The sequence below is a fragment of the Salmo salar genome, chromosome 08 (assembly GCF_965601325.2).
Source record: "Salmo salar chromosome 08, fSalSal1, whole genome shotgun sequence".
In the NCBI taxonomy this organism is placed as follows: Eukaryota; Metazoa; Chordata; class Actinopteri; order Salmoniformes; family Salmonidae; genus Salmo; species Salmo salar.
In genome coordinates this window covers 39652501-39670000 of record NC_138298.1, presented here as the reverse complement: position 1 = coordinate 39670000, position 17500 = coordinate 39652501, and the positions used below count along the sequence as shown (strand labels likewise).

Sequence of the window (17500 nt, the reverse complement as noted above, 5' to 3'; positions counted from 1 at the left end):
CTGTTGAACACATTACACTGACCACCACACACACACCGTACAGTACAGATCTGTTGAACACATTACACTGACCACCACACACACACCGTACAGATCTGTTGAACACATTACACTGACCACCACACACACCGTACAGTACAGACCTGTTGAACACATTACACTGACCACCACACACACCGTACAGTACAGACCTGTTGAACACATTACACTGACCACCACACACACACACACCGTACAGTACAGACCTGTTGAACACATTACACTGACCACCACACACACACCGTACAGTACAGACCTGTTGAACACATTACACTGACCACCACACACACACCGTACAGTACAGACCTGTTGAACACATTACACTGACCACCACACACACACACCGTACAGTACAGACCTGTTGAACACAGACAGTCGCCATCAGAGGTTCTCTGGAGAAGCAGAGTTTCAGGTAGCTGAGGATCTCTTCCACACACTGATGGATCAGACAACAGTAATCAATACATCATTATACTACAACTATTAACTAATCAATACATCATTATACTACAACTACTATCTAATCAATACCTCATTATACTACAACTACCAACTAATCAATACCTCATTATACTACAACTACTATCTAATCAATACCTCATTATACTACAACTACCAACTAATCAATACCTCATTATACTACAACTACCAACTAATCAATACCTCATTATACTACAACTACTATCTAATCAATACCTCATTATACTACAACTATTAACTAATCAATACCTCATTATACTACAACTACTATCTAATCAATACCTCATTATACTACAACTATTAACTAATCAATACATCATTATACTACAACTACTATCTAATCAATACCTCATTATACTACAACTACTAACTAATCAATACATCATTATACTACAACTACTATCTAATCAATACATCATTATACTACAACTACTATCTAATCAATATATCATTATACTACAACTACAGTCTAATCAATACCTCATTATACTACAACTACTATCTAATCAATACCTCATTATACTACAACTATCAACTAATCAATACATCATTATACTACAACTACTATCTAATCAATACATCATTATACTGCAACTACTATCTAATCAATACGTCATTATACTACAACTACCAACTAATCAATACCTCATTATACTACAACTACCAACTAATCAATACCTCATTATACTACAACTACCAACTAATCAATACCTCATTATACTACAACTACCAACTAATCAATACCTCATTATACTACAAATATTAACTAATCAATACCTCATTATACTACAACTACCAACTAATCAATACATCATTATACTACAACTACGAACTAACACATATCTAATCAATACCTCATTATACTACAACTACCAACTAATCAATACATCATTATACTACAACTACTATCTAATCAATACATCATTATACTACAACTACTATCTAATCAATACATCATTATACTACAACTACTAACTAATCAATACATCATTATACTACAACTACTATCTAATCAATACCTCATTATACTACAACTATTGACTAATCAATACCTCATTATACTACAACTACTATCTAATCAATACCTCATTATACTACAACTACTATCTAATCAATACCTCATTATACTACAACTACCAAGTAATCAATACATCATTATACTACAACTACCAACTAATCAATACATCATTATACTACAACTACTAACTAATCAATACCTCATTATACTACAACTACTAACTAATCAATACCTCATTATACTACAACTACCAACTAATCAATACATCATTATACTACAACTACAATCTAATCAATACATCATTATACTACAACTACGATCTAATCAATACCTCATTATACTACAACTACTATCTAATCAATACCTCATTATACTACAACTATCAACGAATCAATACATCATTATACTACAACTACTATCTAATCAATACATCATTATACTACAACTACTATCTAATCAATACGTCATTATACTACAACTACTAACTAATCAATACCTCATTATACTACAACTACCAACTAATCAATACCTCATTATACTACAACTACCAACTAATCAATACCTCATTATACTACAACTATTAACTAATCAATACCTCATTATACTACAACTACCAAGTAATCAATACATCATTATACTACAACTACCAACTAATCAATACATCATTATACTACAACTACCAACTAATCAATACGTCATTATACTACAACTACTAACTAATCAATACCTCATTATACTACAACTACTAACTAATCAATACATCATTATACTACAACTACCAACTAATCAATACGTCATTATACTACAACTACTAACTAATCAATACCTCATTATACTACAACTACTAACTAATCAATACCTCATTGTACTACAACTACTAACTAATCAATACCTCATTGTACTACAACTACTAACTAATCAATACCTCATTGTACTACAACTACTAACTAATCAATACCTCATTGTACTACAACTACTAACTAATCAATACCTCATTGTACTACAACTACTAACTAATCAATACCTCATTATACTACAACTATGAACTAACTAGTATCTAATATATTAATTATTATATAATTAATAATAGTTATGCTTTCATACATCAGATTCTGGCATCGAAGCCCCTTTATCTACTTCCCCAGTCAGATGAACTTGTGGACACCATTTTTATGTCTCCGTGTCCAGTATGAAGGAAGTTAGATGTTGTTGTGCGAGCCAATGCTAACTAGCGCTAGCGCAATGACTGGAGGTCTACAGGTACAGTAGCAATGCTTAAATGCCAGAATCTCGCAGTATCCCCTTAAGCTTATCAATATGAAAGGTGTTTTAACACGTTTATTAACACGAATAAGAGTGTTATAACTTGTTTATGAACATGAATAAGAGTGTTCTAACACGTCTATTAAGATGAATAAGAGTGTTAACATGTTTATTAACATGAATAAGTGTTCCAACACGTTTATTAACATGAATAAGAGTGTTATAACTCGTTTATGAACATGAATAAGTGTGTTATCTCGTCTATGAACATGAATAAGAGTGTTATAACTCGTCTATGAACATGAATAAGAGTGTTATAACTCATTTATGAACATGAATAAGAGTGTTATAACACATTTCTAAAGGTGTATTATGGTCGCTCTGACCTTTCCGATGTCGTGTAGCGTGGCCATCTCTAGCAGCTGAGACAGAACGTCCAGCGCAGAACGCAGGAACCCTCCAAACTTCTCATTGGTGCTGTGGAGGTCTAACGTCACCTAGGAAACACACAACAAACATCAACAAGTACCACAACAACAAAAACATTGACAAGTACATAAGAAAACAAGTGTAGTAAGTGAACAATTGCAGTTGTAAGAAGTTTCAGAAGTCATGTCGGCCATTTTACACATCAAAACATCCAGGTTGACTATTCTGATATTTCAGTGATTCAGAAAAGATTAACTCCAAAACATTTGAATGTGGCAAAGTAGTTGATGACTAGGAGTGTGTGTGTGTGTGTGTGTGTGTGTGTGTGTGTGTGTGTGTGTGTGTGTGTGTGTGTGTACCTTATAGTTGGTGTGTGTAGCTTTGAGGACGTCGTACAGTTTGAGGTAGGTAGGTAGATGATAGAAGCTTCCCAGGGTTGTGGACTTGTTGACGTTAGCGGTGGACCCGGCGCTGTCCGCTGGCCTGCCTGCTCACAAAGGTCAGAAAGAAAAAGGCAATAGGTCATGAAGAGAGGGATCTTTGTAAATTGAAGCGCTGGGTATGTATCCTTCACACCATTTTGCTGTTTGAAACCTTCGTACCTTTGACTGAAATCGTTCATTAATGAAGGACTAAGAAACGGACTGAAGTTAAAAAGAATCCATTGTTTCTATGAAGTTAAAGTCAGTGTGTACATGTTTCCTACAGAGCAAAATAAGTCAGGAAGTGGACTACTGTACCAGTGTTGGTCTCGCTGCCTTTCTTAGGGCTCATGGGAGTGGTGCTTGGCTCTGCTACCTCCTTCTCCTTGCCTTTCCTTCTGATGGGGCTGAGAGAGGGAGCGTTGGCTAGGGACGGCAGGGTGGCCTGGGGGACAGAGAGGACAACACTGAGAGAGGGAGCGTTGGCTAGGGACGGCAGGGTGGCCTGGGGGACAGAAAGGACAACACTGAAAGAGGGAGCGTTGGCTAGGGAGGTCAGGGTGGCCTGGGGGACAGATTATCCCTTTGCATCTCTGATTTACACATTGTTTAGACACACACACCCACCTTGACGGCGGGTCCGGGCGGAGTGTCGTCCAGTACGTGGGCACAGATGTTGAGTATCTTGAGGATGTGAGAGAAGAGTTGTTCCACCAGGACCACCAGGGGGCGCTCCCCCACCGCTGCCCAGGGCTCCTCTGTCTTACTGGGGACTGGCCCTCCCTCCTCCTCCCCAGCCCAGGGACTACACATACACTTTGGAGCCGCCGCTGGAGAGAACGTTACAGCTTGGTGTCATGTTGGGAATACGACAGCTGAATGTTGTAACTGTGGTATTGTGGTATTTGATTAGGATCCCCATTATCTGTTTCTATAGCAGCAGCTTCTCTTCCTGGGGTTTATTAGGATCCCCATTATCTGTTTCTATATCAGCAGCTTCTCTTCCTGGGGTTTATTAGGATCATTATCTGTTTCTATAGCAGCAGCTTCTCTTCCTGGGGTTTATTAGGATCCCCATTATCTGTTTCTATAGCAGCAGCTTCTCTTCCTGGGGTTTATTAGGATCATTATCTGTTTCTATAGCAGCAGCTTCTCTTCCTGGGGTTTATTAGGATCATTATCTGTTTCTATAGCAGCAGCTTCTCTTCCTGGGGTTTATTAGGATCATTATCTGTTTCTATAGCAGCAGCTTCTCTTCCTGGGGTTTATTAGGATCATTATCTGTTTCTATAGCAGCAGCTTCTCTTCCTGGGGTTTATTAGGATCATTATCTGTTTCTATAGCAGCAGCTACTCTTCCTGGGGTTTATTAGGATCATTATCTGTTTCTATAGCAGCAGCTTCTCTTCCTGGGGTTTATTAGGATCATTATCTGTTTCTATAGCAGCAGCTTCTCTTCCTGGGGTTTATTAGGATCATTATCTGTTTCTATAGCAGCAGATACTCTTCCTGGGGTTTATTAGGATCATTATCTGTTTCTATAGCAGCAGCTTCTCTTCCTGGGGTTTATTAGGATCATTATCTGTTTCTATAGCAGCAGCTACTCTTCCTGGGGTTTATTAGGATCATTATCTGTTTCTATAGCAGCAGCTTCTCTTCCTGGGGTTTATTAGGATCATTATCTGTTTCTATAGCAGCAGCTTCTCTTCCTGGGGTTTATTAGGATCATTATCTGTTTCTATAGCAGCAGCTTCTCTTCCTGGGGTTTATTAGGATCCCCATTATCTGTTTCTATAGCAGCAGCTTCTCTTCCTGGGGTTTATTAGGATCATTATCTGTTTCTATAGCAGCAGCTTCTCTTCCTGGGGTTTATTATGATCATTATCTGTTTCTATAGCAGCAGCTTCTCTTCCTGGGGTTTATTAGGATCCCCATTATCTGTTTCTATAGCAGCAGCTTCTCTTCCTGGGGTTTATTAGGATCCCCATTATCTGTTTCTATAGCAGCAGCTTCTCTTCCTGGGGTTTATTAGGATCCCCATTATCTGTTTCTATAGCAGCAGCTTCTCTTCCTGGGGTTTATTAGGATCCCCATTATCTGTTTCTATAGCAGCAGCTACTCTTCCTGGGGTTTATTAGGATCATTATCTGTTTCTATAGCAGCAGCTTCTCTTCCTGGGGTTTATTAGGATCATTATCTGTTTCTATAGCAGCAGCTTCTCTTCCTGGGGTTTATTGGGATCATTATCTGTTTCTATAGCAGCAGCTTCTCTTCCTGGGGTTTATTAGGATCATTATCTGTTTCTATAGCAGCAGCTTCTCTTCCTGGGGTTTATTAGGATCATTATCTGTTTCTATAGCAGCAGCTTCTCTTCCTGGGGTTTATTAGGATCATTATCTGTTTCTATAGCAGCAGCTTCTCTTCCTGGGGTTTATTAGGATCCCCATTATCTGTTTCTATAGCAGCAGCTTCTCTTCCTGGGGTTTATTAGGATCCCCATTATCTGTTTCTATAGCAGCAGCTTCTCTTCCTGGGGTTTATTAGGATCATTATCTGTTTCTATAGCAGCAGCTTCTCTTCCTGGGGTTTATTAGGATCATTATCTGTTTCTATAGCAGCAGCTTCTCTTCCTGGGGTTTATTAGGATCATTATCTGTTTCTATAGCAGCAGCTTCTCTTCCTGGGGTTTATTATGATCATTATCTGTTTCTATAGCAGCAGCTTCTCTTCCTGGGGTTTATTAGGATCATTATCTGTTTCTATAGCAGCAGCTACTCTTCCTGGGGTTTATTAGGATCATTATCTGTTTCTATAGCAGCAGCTTCTCTTCCTGGGGTTTATTAGGATCATTATCTGTTTCTATAGCAGCAGCTTCTCTTCCTGGGGTTTATTAGGATCCCCATTATCTGTTTCTATAGCAGCAGCTTCTCTTCCTGGGGTTTATTAGGATCATTATCTGTTTCTATAGCAGCAGCTTCTCTTCCTGGGGTTTATTAGGATCATTATCTGTTTCTATAGCAGCAGCTTCTCTTCCTGGGGTTTATTAGGATCATTATCTGTTTCTATAGCAGCAGCTTCTCTTCCTGGGGTTTATTAGGATCATTATCTGTTTCTATAGCAGCAGCTTCTCTTCCTGGGGTTTATTATGATCATTATCTGTTTCTATAGCAGCAGCTTCTCTTCCTGGGGTTTATTATGATCATTATCTGTTTCTATAGCAGCAGCTTCTCTTCCTGGGGTTTATTAGGATCCCCATTATCTGTTTCTATAGCAGCAGCTACTCTTCCTGGGGTTTATTATGATCATTATCTGTTTCTATAGCAGCAGCTTCTCTTCCTGGGGTTTATTATGATCATTATCTGTTTCTATAGCAGCAGCTTCTCTTCCTGGGGTTTATTAGGATCATTATCTGTTTCTATAGCAGCAGCTTCTCTTCCTGGGGTTTATTAGGATCCCCATTATCTGTTTCTATAGCAGCAGCTTCTCTTCCTGGGGTTTATTATGATCATTATCTGTTTCTATAGCAGCAGATACTCTTCCTGAGGTTACACACAAAACATGAACCATGACATAATACAGGACATCAATAGACAAGAACAGAACTACATACATTTTAGATATACATGTTACATGGGCTACACGTACAGTCAGGTTACCAGGTTCCCGGACACCGCTGTGTTTATGTTGTAATTATGTCGTAATAACGTTGTGCTAACGTTCGACAGGTTTGTTAAGGTGTGCTTAACGTTCTGTAAAGAGCGTACCAATTGTTGTACTAAGGTTTTATAAAGGCTGCAACAACGCGGGACAGGTAAACACTATAATATCAAGCAGGTGTATGCAGGTTTATCCAGGTGTGTTAACATTCTGTAAACACCTTAAAACCTCTTAGGGCTAGGGGGCAGTATTTTCACGGCCGGATGAAAAACGTACCCAATTTAAACAGGTTACTACTCTGTCCCGGAAACTAGAATATGCATATTATTAGTAGATTTGGATAGAAAACACTCTGACGTTTCTAAAACTGTTTGAATGGTGTCTGTGAGTATAACAGAACTCATATGGCAGGCAAAAACCTGAGAAAAAGTCAAACAGGAAGTGGGAAGTCTGGTGCTTGTAGTCCTTTCAAGTGATTGCTGTATACAGTGACTTAGGGTACATTTTGCACTTCCTAAAGCTTCCACTAGATGTCAGCAGTCTTTAGAACGGTGTTTGAGGATTCTACAGTGAATTTGAAGGGAATAACAGCCCAAGGAAGTAGGTGTCCCATTATAAGGCATGGGCTCAGTCACGCGCAAGGACTTGGGAGCGAGCTGAGTTCATATTCACTCCTAAAGAGAACGGATAGGTCTGGTTGGAATTTTATTCAAGGTATATGATAAAAACAACCTAAAGATTGATTCTATACATCGTTTGACATGTTTCTACAAACTGTAGTATAACTTTTTTGACTTTTCGTCTGGACTAAATAAGCACGCGCGTAGTGGATTTGGATAGTGAACCTAACGCGCGAACAAAATTGATTATTTGGAAATAAATATGAACTTTATCGAACATTTATTGTGGAGCTGGGGTACCTGGGAGTGCCTTCTGATGAAGATAATCAAAGGTAAGTGAATATTTATAATGTCATTTCTTAGTTTTATTGACTCCAAGATGGTGGGTTTCTGTTTGCTTGTTGTTGGTGTCTTCTGGGCTGTACTCAGATTATTGCAAATTGTGCTTTCGCCGTGAACCTTTCTTGAAATCTGACAAAGCGATTACATTTAGGAGAAGTGTATCTATAATTCTGTGCATAACACTTCTATATTGATCAATGTTTACGATGAGAATTGACGTACTATGTGCGCTCATTGTGCTCATTCACCGAGAGGTTTGGAGGGAAAACATTTCTCAACATTACGCGCCAATGTAAAATGCTGTTTTTGGATATAAATATGAACTTGATTGAACAAAACATACATGTATTGTATAACATAATGTCCTAGGAGTGTCATCTGATGAAGATCGTCAAAGGTTAGTGCTTCATTTAGCTGTGTTTTGGGTTTTTGTGATGCATCAAGTTGCTTGGAAAATGGCTGTGTGGTGTTTCTTGTGAAGTTTATGTCCTAACATAATCTAATTTTATGCTTTCGCTGTAAAGCCTTTTTGAAATCGGACAATGTGGTTAGATTAACGAGAAGTTTATCTTTAAAATGGTGTAAAATAGTTGATTGTTTGAGAAAATGGAATTATGAGATTTTTAGCTGTTTTAAATTTGGCGCTCTGATTTTCCACTGGCTGTTGTCAAAATCAATCCCGTTAACGGGATGAGAACGGGAAGGGGTCACCAACAGGTTAATAACATCAAGCAGGTGTGTCCAGGTGTATACAGGTGTGTTAACATTCTGTAAACATTCTAATAACATCAAGCAGGTGTATCCAGGTGTATCCAGGTGTGTTAACATTCTGTAAACATTCTAATAACATCAAGCAGGTGTATCCAGGTGTATACAGGTGTGTTAACATTCTGTAAACATTCTAATAACATCAAGCAGGTGTATCCAGGTGTATACAGGTGTTGTGTCCAGGTGTGTTGTGTCCAGGTACGTACCAGCGAGCAGGTTCCCGGCCAGCAGCAGAGCATCTTGGTGAGCAGAGAGATCCAGAGGGAACCAGGCAGAGGACAGTAGAGATAACACCATGTTAGCCATCCCTACTGTTAGAGTCCTTTTCCCTTCCTCCAATGGGCCTGAGCCGGGCTGGGAGAGGCTGGGAGAGAGAGAGAAATATTAAATACAAACTCCAAACTGAGGGGTGAGTGCGTGTGTGTACCTGTGTGAGCGTGTGCGTGTGTGTGTGTACCTGTGTGAGCGTGTGTGTGTGTACCTGTGTGAGCGTGTGTGTGTGTACCTGTGTGAGCGTGTGTGTGTACCTGTGTGAGCGTGTGTGTACGTGTGTGAGCGTGTGTGTACCTGTGTGTGTGTGTACCTGTGTGTGTGTGTACCTGTGTGTGTGTGTGTGTGTGTGTACCTGTGTGAGCGTGCCCGGGAGCGGTTGAGGTTGGATCGGTTGGGGTGTGTGACGGTGGAGCTGACGTAACCACAGTGCCAGCCCGTACTCCAGGTGCATGCTGGGAAGGTGGTGGTCAGAAGATGCAGCGCCTCACAGCAGCCAAACTACACAGGAAGGAAAAAAAGACAGATTGATAATTCCATGAATGACCTGCAGAGAAGGAGACGTTTCCTAAATGAGACAATGAGGTATGTTGGGCTGGAGGGATGGACGTCTGGCCTGCGGAGGAGGAGGACACCAAGGACACTCACAGTGAGGGCCCTAGACATGGAGGTGTGTGTGTGTGTGTGTGTGTGTGTGTGTGTGTGTGTGTGTGTGTGTGTGTGTGTGTGTGTACTCACAGTGAGGGCCCTTGACGTAGAGGAGGTGAGAGCGTGGGACACAGCAGAGACGACTCTTGACAAGTTATTCTCCACAGTGACGTCTGACACTCCCTGAGACAGGTTATAACCACGATACGTCCTGACATAGAGAGAAAGAGAGATGCAGGATGGATTGGAAAGGTCCCGCTGGCCATCTCCTCTGATGTCAGAGTCTGCTTTGAGAGAGCCAGAGCTCAGAATAAGGGAATGAATTTGTGAACGCTCTGATCTCTGTTGTTATACCAGGAGTCAGTCAAAAGACTGAACTAAAGTGTTGCTGATGACACAAAGTCATTAACCCTGGAGATGAACACCCTCTACCAGCTCTACCAGGACCTGGAGATGAGGTCTGTTAGGACCAGTCTAATGTTCAGGAGATGAACACCCTCTACCAGCTCTACCAGGACCTGGAGATGAGGTCTGTTAGGACCAGTCTAATGTTCTGGAGATGAACACCCTCTACCAGCTCTACCAGGACCTGGAGATGAGGTCTGTTAGGACCAGTCTAATGTTCAGGAGATGAACACCCTCTACCAGCTCTACCAGGACCTGGAGATGAGGTCTGTTAGGACCAGTCTAATGTTCAGGAGATGAACACCCTCTACCAGCTCTACCAGGACCTGGAGATGAGGTCTGTTAGGACCAGTCTAATGTTCTGGAGATGAACACCCTCTACCAGCTCTACCAGGACCTGGAGATGAGGTCTGTTAGGACCAGTCTAATGTTCTGGAGATGAACACCCTCTACCAGCTCTACCAGGACCTGGAGATGAGGTCTGTTAGGACCAGTCTAATGTTCTGGAGATGAACACCCTCTACCAGCTCTACCAGGACCTGGAGATGAGGTCTGTTAGGACCAGTCTAATGTTCAGGAGATGAACACCCTCTACCAGCTCTACCAGGACCTGGAGATGAGGTCTGTTAGGACCAGTCTAATGTTCAGGAGATGAACACCCTCTACCAGCTCTACCAGGACCTGGAGATGAGGTCTGTTAGGACCAGTCTAATGTTCTGGAGATGAACACCCTCTACCAGCTCTACCAGGACCTGGAGATGAGGTCTGTTAGGACCAGTCTAATGTTCTGGAGATGAACACCCTCTACCAGCTCTACCAGGACCTGGAGATGAGGTCTGTTAGGACCAGTCTAATGTTCTGGAGATGAACACCCTCTACCAGCTCTACCAGGACCTGGAGATGAGGTCTGTTAGGACCAGTCTAATGTTCTGGAGATGAACACCCTCTACCAGCTCTACCAGGACCTGGAGATGAGGTCTGTTAGGACCAGTCTAATGTTCTGGAGATGAACACCCTCTACCAGCTCTACCAGGACCTGGAGATGAGGTCTGTTAGGACCAGTCTAATGTTCAGGAGATGAACACCCTCTACCAGCTCTACCAGGACCTGGAGATGAGGTCTGTTAGGACCAGTCTAATGTTCTGGAGATGAACACCCTCTACCAGCTCTACCAGGACCTGGAGATGAGGTCTGTTAGGACCAGTCTAATGTTCAGGAGATGAACACCCTCTACCAGCTCTACCAGGACCTGGAGATGAGGTCTGTTAGGACCAGTCTAATGTTCTGGAGATGAACACCCTCTACCAGCTCTACCAGGACCTGGAGATGAGGTCTGTTAGGACCAGTCTAATGTTCTGGAGATGAACACCCTCTACCAGCTCTACCAGGACCTGGAGATGAGGTCTGTTAGGACCAGTCTAATGTTCAGGAGATGAACACCCTCTACCAGCTCTACCAGGACCTGGAGATGAGGTCTGTTAGGACCAGTCTAATGTTCAGGAGATGAACACCCTCTACCAGCTCTACCAGGACCTGGAGATGAGGTCTGTTAGGACCAGTCTAATGTTCTGGAGATGAACACCCTCTACCAGCTCTACCAGGACCTGGAGATGAGGTCTGTTAGGACCAGTCTAATGTTCTGGAGATGAACACCCTCTACCAGCTCTACCAGGACCTGGAGATGAGGTCTGTTAGGACCAGTCTAATGTTCTGGAGATGAACACCCTCTACCAGCTCTACCAGGACCTGGAGATGAGGTCTGTTAGGACCAGTCTAATGTTCAGGAGATGAACACCCTCTACCAGCTCTACCAGGACCTGGAGATGAGGTCTGTTAGGACCAGTCTAATGTTCAGGAGATGAACACCCTCTACCAGCTCTACCAGGACCTGGAGATGAGGTCTGTTAGGACCAGTCTAATGTTCTGGAGATGAACACCCTCTACCAGCTCTACCAGGACCTGGAGATGAGGTCTGTTAGGACCAGTCTAATGTTCTGGAGATGAACACCCTCTACCAGCTCTACCAGGACCTGGAGATGAGGTCTGTTAGGACCAGTCTAATGTTCTGGAGATGAACACCCTCTACCAGCTCTACCAGGACCTGGAGATGAGGTCTGTTAGGACCAGTCTAATGTTCTGGAGATGAACACCCTCTACCAGCTCTACCAGGACCTGGAGATGAGGTCTGTTAGGACCAGTCTAATGTTCAGGAGATGAACACCCTCTACCAGCTCTACCAGGACCTGGAGATGAGGTCTGTTAGGACCAGTCTAATGTTCTGGAGATGAACACCCTCTACCAGCTCTACCAGGACCTGGAGATGAGGTCTGTTAGGACCAGTCTAATGTTCAGGAGATGAACACCCTCTACCAGCTCTACCAGGACCTGGAGATGAGGTCTGTTAGGACCAGTCTAATGTTCTGGAGATGAACACCCTCTACCAGCTCTACCAGGACCTGGAGATGAGGTCTGTTAGGACCAGTCTAATGTTCTGGAGATGAACACCCTCTACCAGCTCTACCAGGACCTGGAGATGAGGTCTGTTAGGACCAGTCTAATGTTCAGGAGATGAACACCCTCTACCAGCTCTACCAGGACCTGGAGATGAGGTCTGTTAGGACCAGTCTAATGTTCTGGAGATGAACACCCTCTACCAGCTCTACCAGGACCTGGAGATGAGGTCTGTTAGGACCAGTCTAATGTTCAGGAGATGAACACCCTCTACCAGCTCTACCAGGACCTGGAGATGAGGTCTGTTAGGACCAGTCTAATGTTCAGGAGATGAACACCCTCTACCAGCTCTACCAGGACCTGGAGATGAGGTCTGTTAGGACCAGTCTAATGTTCAGGAGATGAACACCCTCTACCAGCTCTACCAGGACCTGGAGATGAGGTCTGTTAGGACCAGTCTAATGTTCTGGAGATGAACACCCTCTACCAGCTCTACCAGGACCTGGAGATGAGGTCTGTTAGGACCAGTCTAATGTTCTGGAGATGAACACCCTCTACCAGCTCTACCAGGACCTGGAGATGAGGTCTGTTAGGACCAGTCTAATGTTCTGGAGATGAACACCCTCTACCAGCTCTACCAGGACCTGGAGATGAGGTCTGTTAGGACCAGTCTAATGTTCTGGAGATGAACACCCTCTACCAGCTCTACCAGGACCTGGAGATGAGGTCTGTTAGGACCAGTCTAATGTTCAGGAGATGAACACCCTCTACCAGCTCTACCAGGACCTGGAGATGAGGTCTGTTAGGACCAGTCTAATGTTCTGGAGATGAACACCCTCTACCAGCTCTACCAGGACCTGGAGATGAGGTCTGTTAGGACCAGTCTAATGTTCTGGAGATGAACACCCTCTACCAGCTCTACCAGGACCTGGAGATGAGGTCTGTTAGGACCAGTCTAATGTTCTGGAGATGAACACCCTCTACCAGCTCTACCAGGACCTGGAGATGAGGTCTGTTAGGACCAGTCTAATGTTCTGGAGATGAACACCCTCTACCAGCTCTACCAGGACCTGGAGATGAGGTCTGTTAGGACCAGTCTAATGTTCAGGAGATGAACACCCTCTACCAGCTCTACCAGGACCTGGAGATGAGGTCTGTTAGGACCAGTCTAATGTTCTGGAGATGAACACCCTCTACCAGCTCTACCAGGACCTGGAGATGAGGTCTGTTAGGACCAGTCTAATGTTCAGGAGTGAGATGTTCTCTCATCTGTGTCTGGAACCAGCCAGTTAGCATGACGCTCAGATCAACCCTACTCCTCAGACAGAGACCAGACAGAACTCTCTGAATTTACAGACAGCCCAGAGTGTTCTCTTGACACTGATGGTAGAAACAGTAAAGTGTATATATACCTGGTGATGGTAGAGACAGTAAAGTGTATATATATATATATATATACCTGGTGATGGTAGAGACAGTAAAGTGTATATATATACATACCTGGTGATGGTAGAGACAGTAAAGTGTATATATACCTGGTGATGGTAGAGACAGTAAAGTGTATATATACCTGGTGATGGTAGAGACAGTAAAGTGTATATATACCTGGTGATGGTAGAGACAGTAAAGTGTATATATACCTGGTGATGGTAGAGACAGTAAAGTGTATATATATATACATACCTGGTGATGGTAGAGACAGTAAAGTGTATACATACCTGGTGATGGTAGAGACAGTAAAGTGTATATATACCTGGTGATGGTAGAGACAGTAAAGTGTATATATATATACATACCTGGTGATGGTAGAGACAGTAAAGTGTATATATACCTGGTGATGGTAGAGACAGTAAAGTGTATATATACCTGGTGATGGTAGAGACAGTAAAGTGTATATATACCTGGTGATGGTAGAGACAGTAAAGTGTATATATACCTGGTGATGGTAGAGACAGTAAAGTGTATATATACCTGGTGATGGTAGAGACAGTAAAGTGTATATATACCTGGTGATGGTAGAGACAGTAAAGTGTATATATACCTGGTGATGGTAGAGACAGTAAAGTGTATACATACCTGGTGATGGTAGAGACAGTAAAGTGTATACATACCTGGTGATGGTAGAGACAGTAAAGTGTATATATACCTGGTGATGGTAGAGACAGTAAAGTGTATACATACCTGGTGATGGTAGAGACAGTAAAGTGTATATATACCTGGTGATGGTAGAGACAGTAAAGTGTATATATACCTGGTGATGGTAGAGACAGTAAAGTGTATATATACCTGGTGATGGTAGAGACAGTAAAGTGTATACATACCTGGTGATGGTAGAGACAGTAAAGTGTATACATACCTGGTGATGGTAGAGACAGTAAAGTGTATACATACCTGGTGATGGTAGAGACAGTAAAGTGTATATATACCTGGTGATGGTAGAGACAGTAAAGTGTATACATACCTGGTGATGGTAGAGACAGTAAAGTGTATATATACCTGGTGATGGTAGAGACAGTAAAGTGTATACATACCTGGTGATGGTAGAGACAGTAAAGTGTATATATACCTGGTGATGGTAGAGACAGTAAAGTGTATATATACCTGGTGATGGTAGAGACAGTAAAGTGTATATATATATACATACCTGGTGATGGTAGAGACAGTAAAGTGTATATATACCTGGTGATGGTAGAGACAGTAAAGTGTATATATACCTGGTGATGGTAGAGACAGTAAAGTGTATATATACCTGGTGATGGTAGAGACAGTAAAGTGTATATATACCTGGTGATGGTAGAGACAGTAAAGTGTATATATACCTGGTGATGGTAGAGACAGTAAAGTGTATATATACCTGGTGATGGTAGAGACAGTAAAGTGTATATATACCTGGTGATGGTAGAGACAGTAAAGTGTATATATATATATATATATATATACCTGGTGATGGTAGAGACAGTAAAGTGTATATATACCTGGTGATGGTAGAGACAGTAAAGTGTATATATACCTGGTGATGGTAGAGACAGTAAAGTGTATATATACCTGGTGATGGTAGAGACAGTAAAGTGTATATATACCTGGTGATGGTAGAGACAGTAAAGTGTATATATACCTGGTGATGGTAGAGACAGTAAAGTGTATATATACCTGGTGATGGTAGAGACAGTAAAGTGTATATATACCTGGTGATGGTAGAGACAGTAAAGTGTATATATACCTGGTGATGGTAGAGACAGTAAAGTGTATATATACCTGGTGATGGTAGAGACAGTAAAGTGTATATATACCTGGTGATGGTAGAGACAGTAAAGTGGGAAGGCGGGTAGCGTCTCATGCATCAGTAACTGTAGATAGACAGAGCTCTGGTCCCTGGCTATAGCCACCACTGGATCAGCCTGACCCTGGTCACACTCATAGAACAACATGCTGACCAGCCTGGAGGACAGAACACAACACAGAACACAGGACACAGGACACAGGACACAAGACACAAGACACAAGACACAAGACACAGGACACAGAACACAGGACACAGGACACAGGACACAGAACACAGAACACAGAACACAGGACAGTTGGGTTGAAGGAGAGAGGATGGAAAGAACGAGATTTGCTTTCAATCACACTGTCACACACACTCTGACACACACACTCTGACACACACACACTCTGACACACACACACTCTGACACACACTCTGACACACACACACTCTGACACACACACACACACTCTGACACACACACTCTGACACACACACACACACTCTGACACACACACACACACACACTCTGACACACACACTCTGACACACACACACATACTCTGACACACACACACTCTGACACACACAAAGTCCTACCCGTACCTGCTGACAGTGGCAGCGGCTATGTGTCGTACTCGAGGGTCTTCGTCTCCCAACAACTGAATCACAACCCCATTCAACACTCTCTCCTGTAACCTTAGCAACTAGACAGAGAGAGAGAGAGAGAGAGAGAGAGAGGGAGCATGGAGGATGTCAAGTGAATAGAGAGCTGGATGGACAGAGACCGAGAGAGAGAGAGAGAGAGAGAGAGAGAGAGAGACACAGAGAGAGAGAGACAGAGAGAGACACAGAGAGAGAGAGACACAGAGAGAGAGAGACACAGAGAGAGAGAGACACAGAGAGAGAGAGAGAGAGACACAAGAGAGAGAGAGAGAGAGAGAGACACAGAGAGAGACACAGAGAGAGAGAGAGAGAGAGAGAGAGAGAGAGAGAGAGAGACACAGAGAGAGACACAGAGAGAGAGAGAGAGAGAGAGAGACACAGAGAGAGACACAGAGAGAGACACAGAGAGAGACACAGAGAGAGAGACAGAGAGATATTGGAAGGTCTTACCCCAGTGTAGTGATGCTCTCCTTTGTGTAAACTCTCTGTTCTCTTCTCCAGGAAATTCACCAACCTGGAAACACCAAGACAACAATGTAATGATCCACACAGTCAACCATCCAGTCACTCTACAAATTAACTCCAGAAAGATGATCAGAGTAGGAGTTCTGATCCAGGATCAGGTCCAGTATTCATAAAGATTATCAGAGTAGGAGTTCTGATCTAGGATCAGGTCCAGTATTCATAAAGATGATCAGAGTGGGAGTTCTGATCCAGGATCAGGTCCAGTATTCATAAAGATGATCAGAGTGGGAGTT

The 17500-nt window shown here is 42.5% G+C and overlaps 1 protein-coding gene across 1 annotated transcript in view; it reads right to left on the bottom strand.

The window, feature by feature from the left end:
* LOC106602109 (huntingtin) overlaps window positions 1-17500 on the bottom strand; it is a 127026-nt gene that overhangs the window by 41848 nt on the left and 67678 nt on the right. Inside the window, 12 exon segments of the mRNA XM_082978672.1 lie at window positions 398-475; window positions 3187-3297; window positions 3589-3716; window positions 3970-4096; window positions 4279-4481; window positions 9244-9401; window positions 9663-9808; window positions 10046-10166; window positions 16102-16139; window positions 16141-16249; window positions 16683-16783; window positions 17193-17256. Of these exon segments, the coding sequence (XP_082834798.1) occupies window positions 398-475; window positions 3187-3297; window positions 3589-3716; window positions 3970-4096; window positions 4279-4481; window positions 9244-9401; window positions 9663-9808; window positions 10046-10166; window positions 16102-16139; window positions 16141-16249; window positions 16683-16783; window positions 17193-17256 (1384 nt within the window).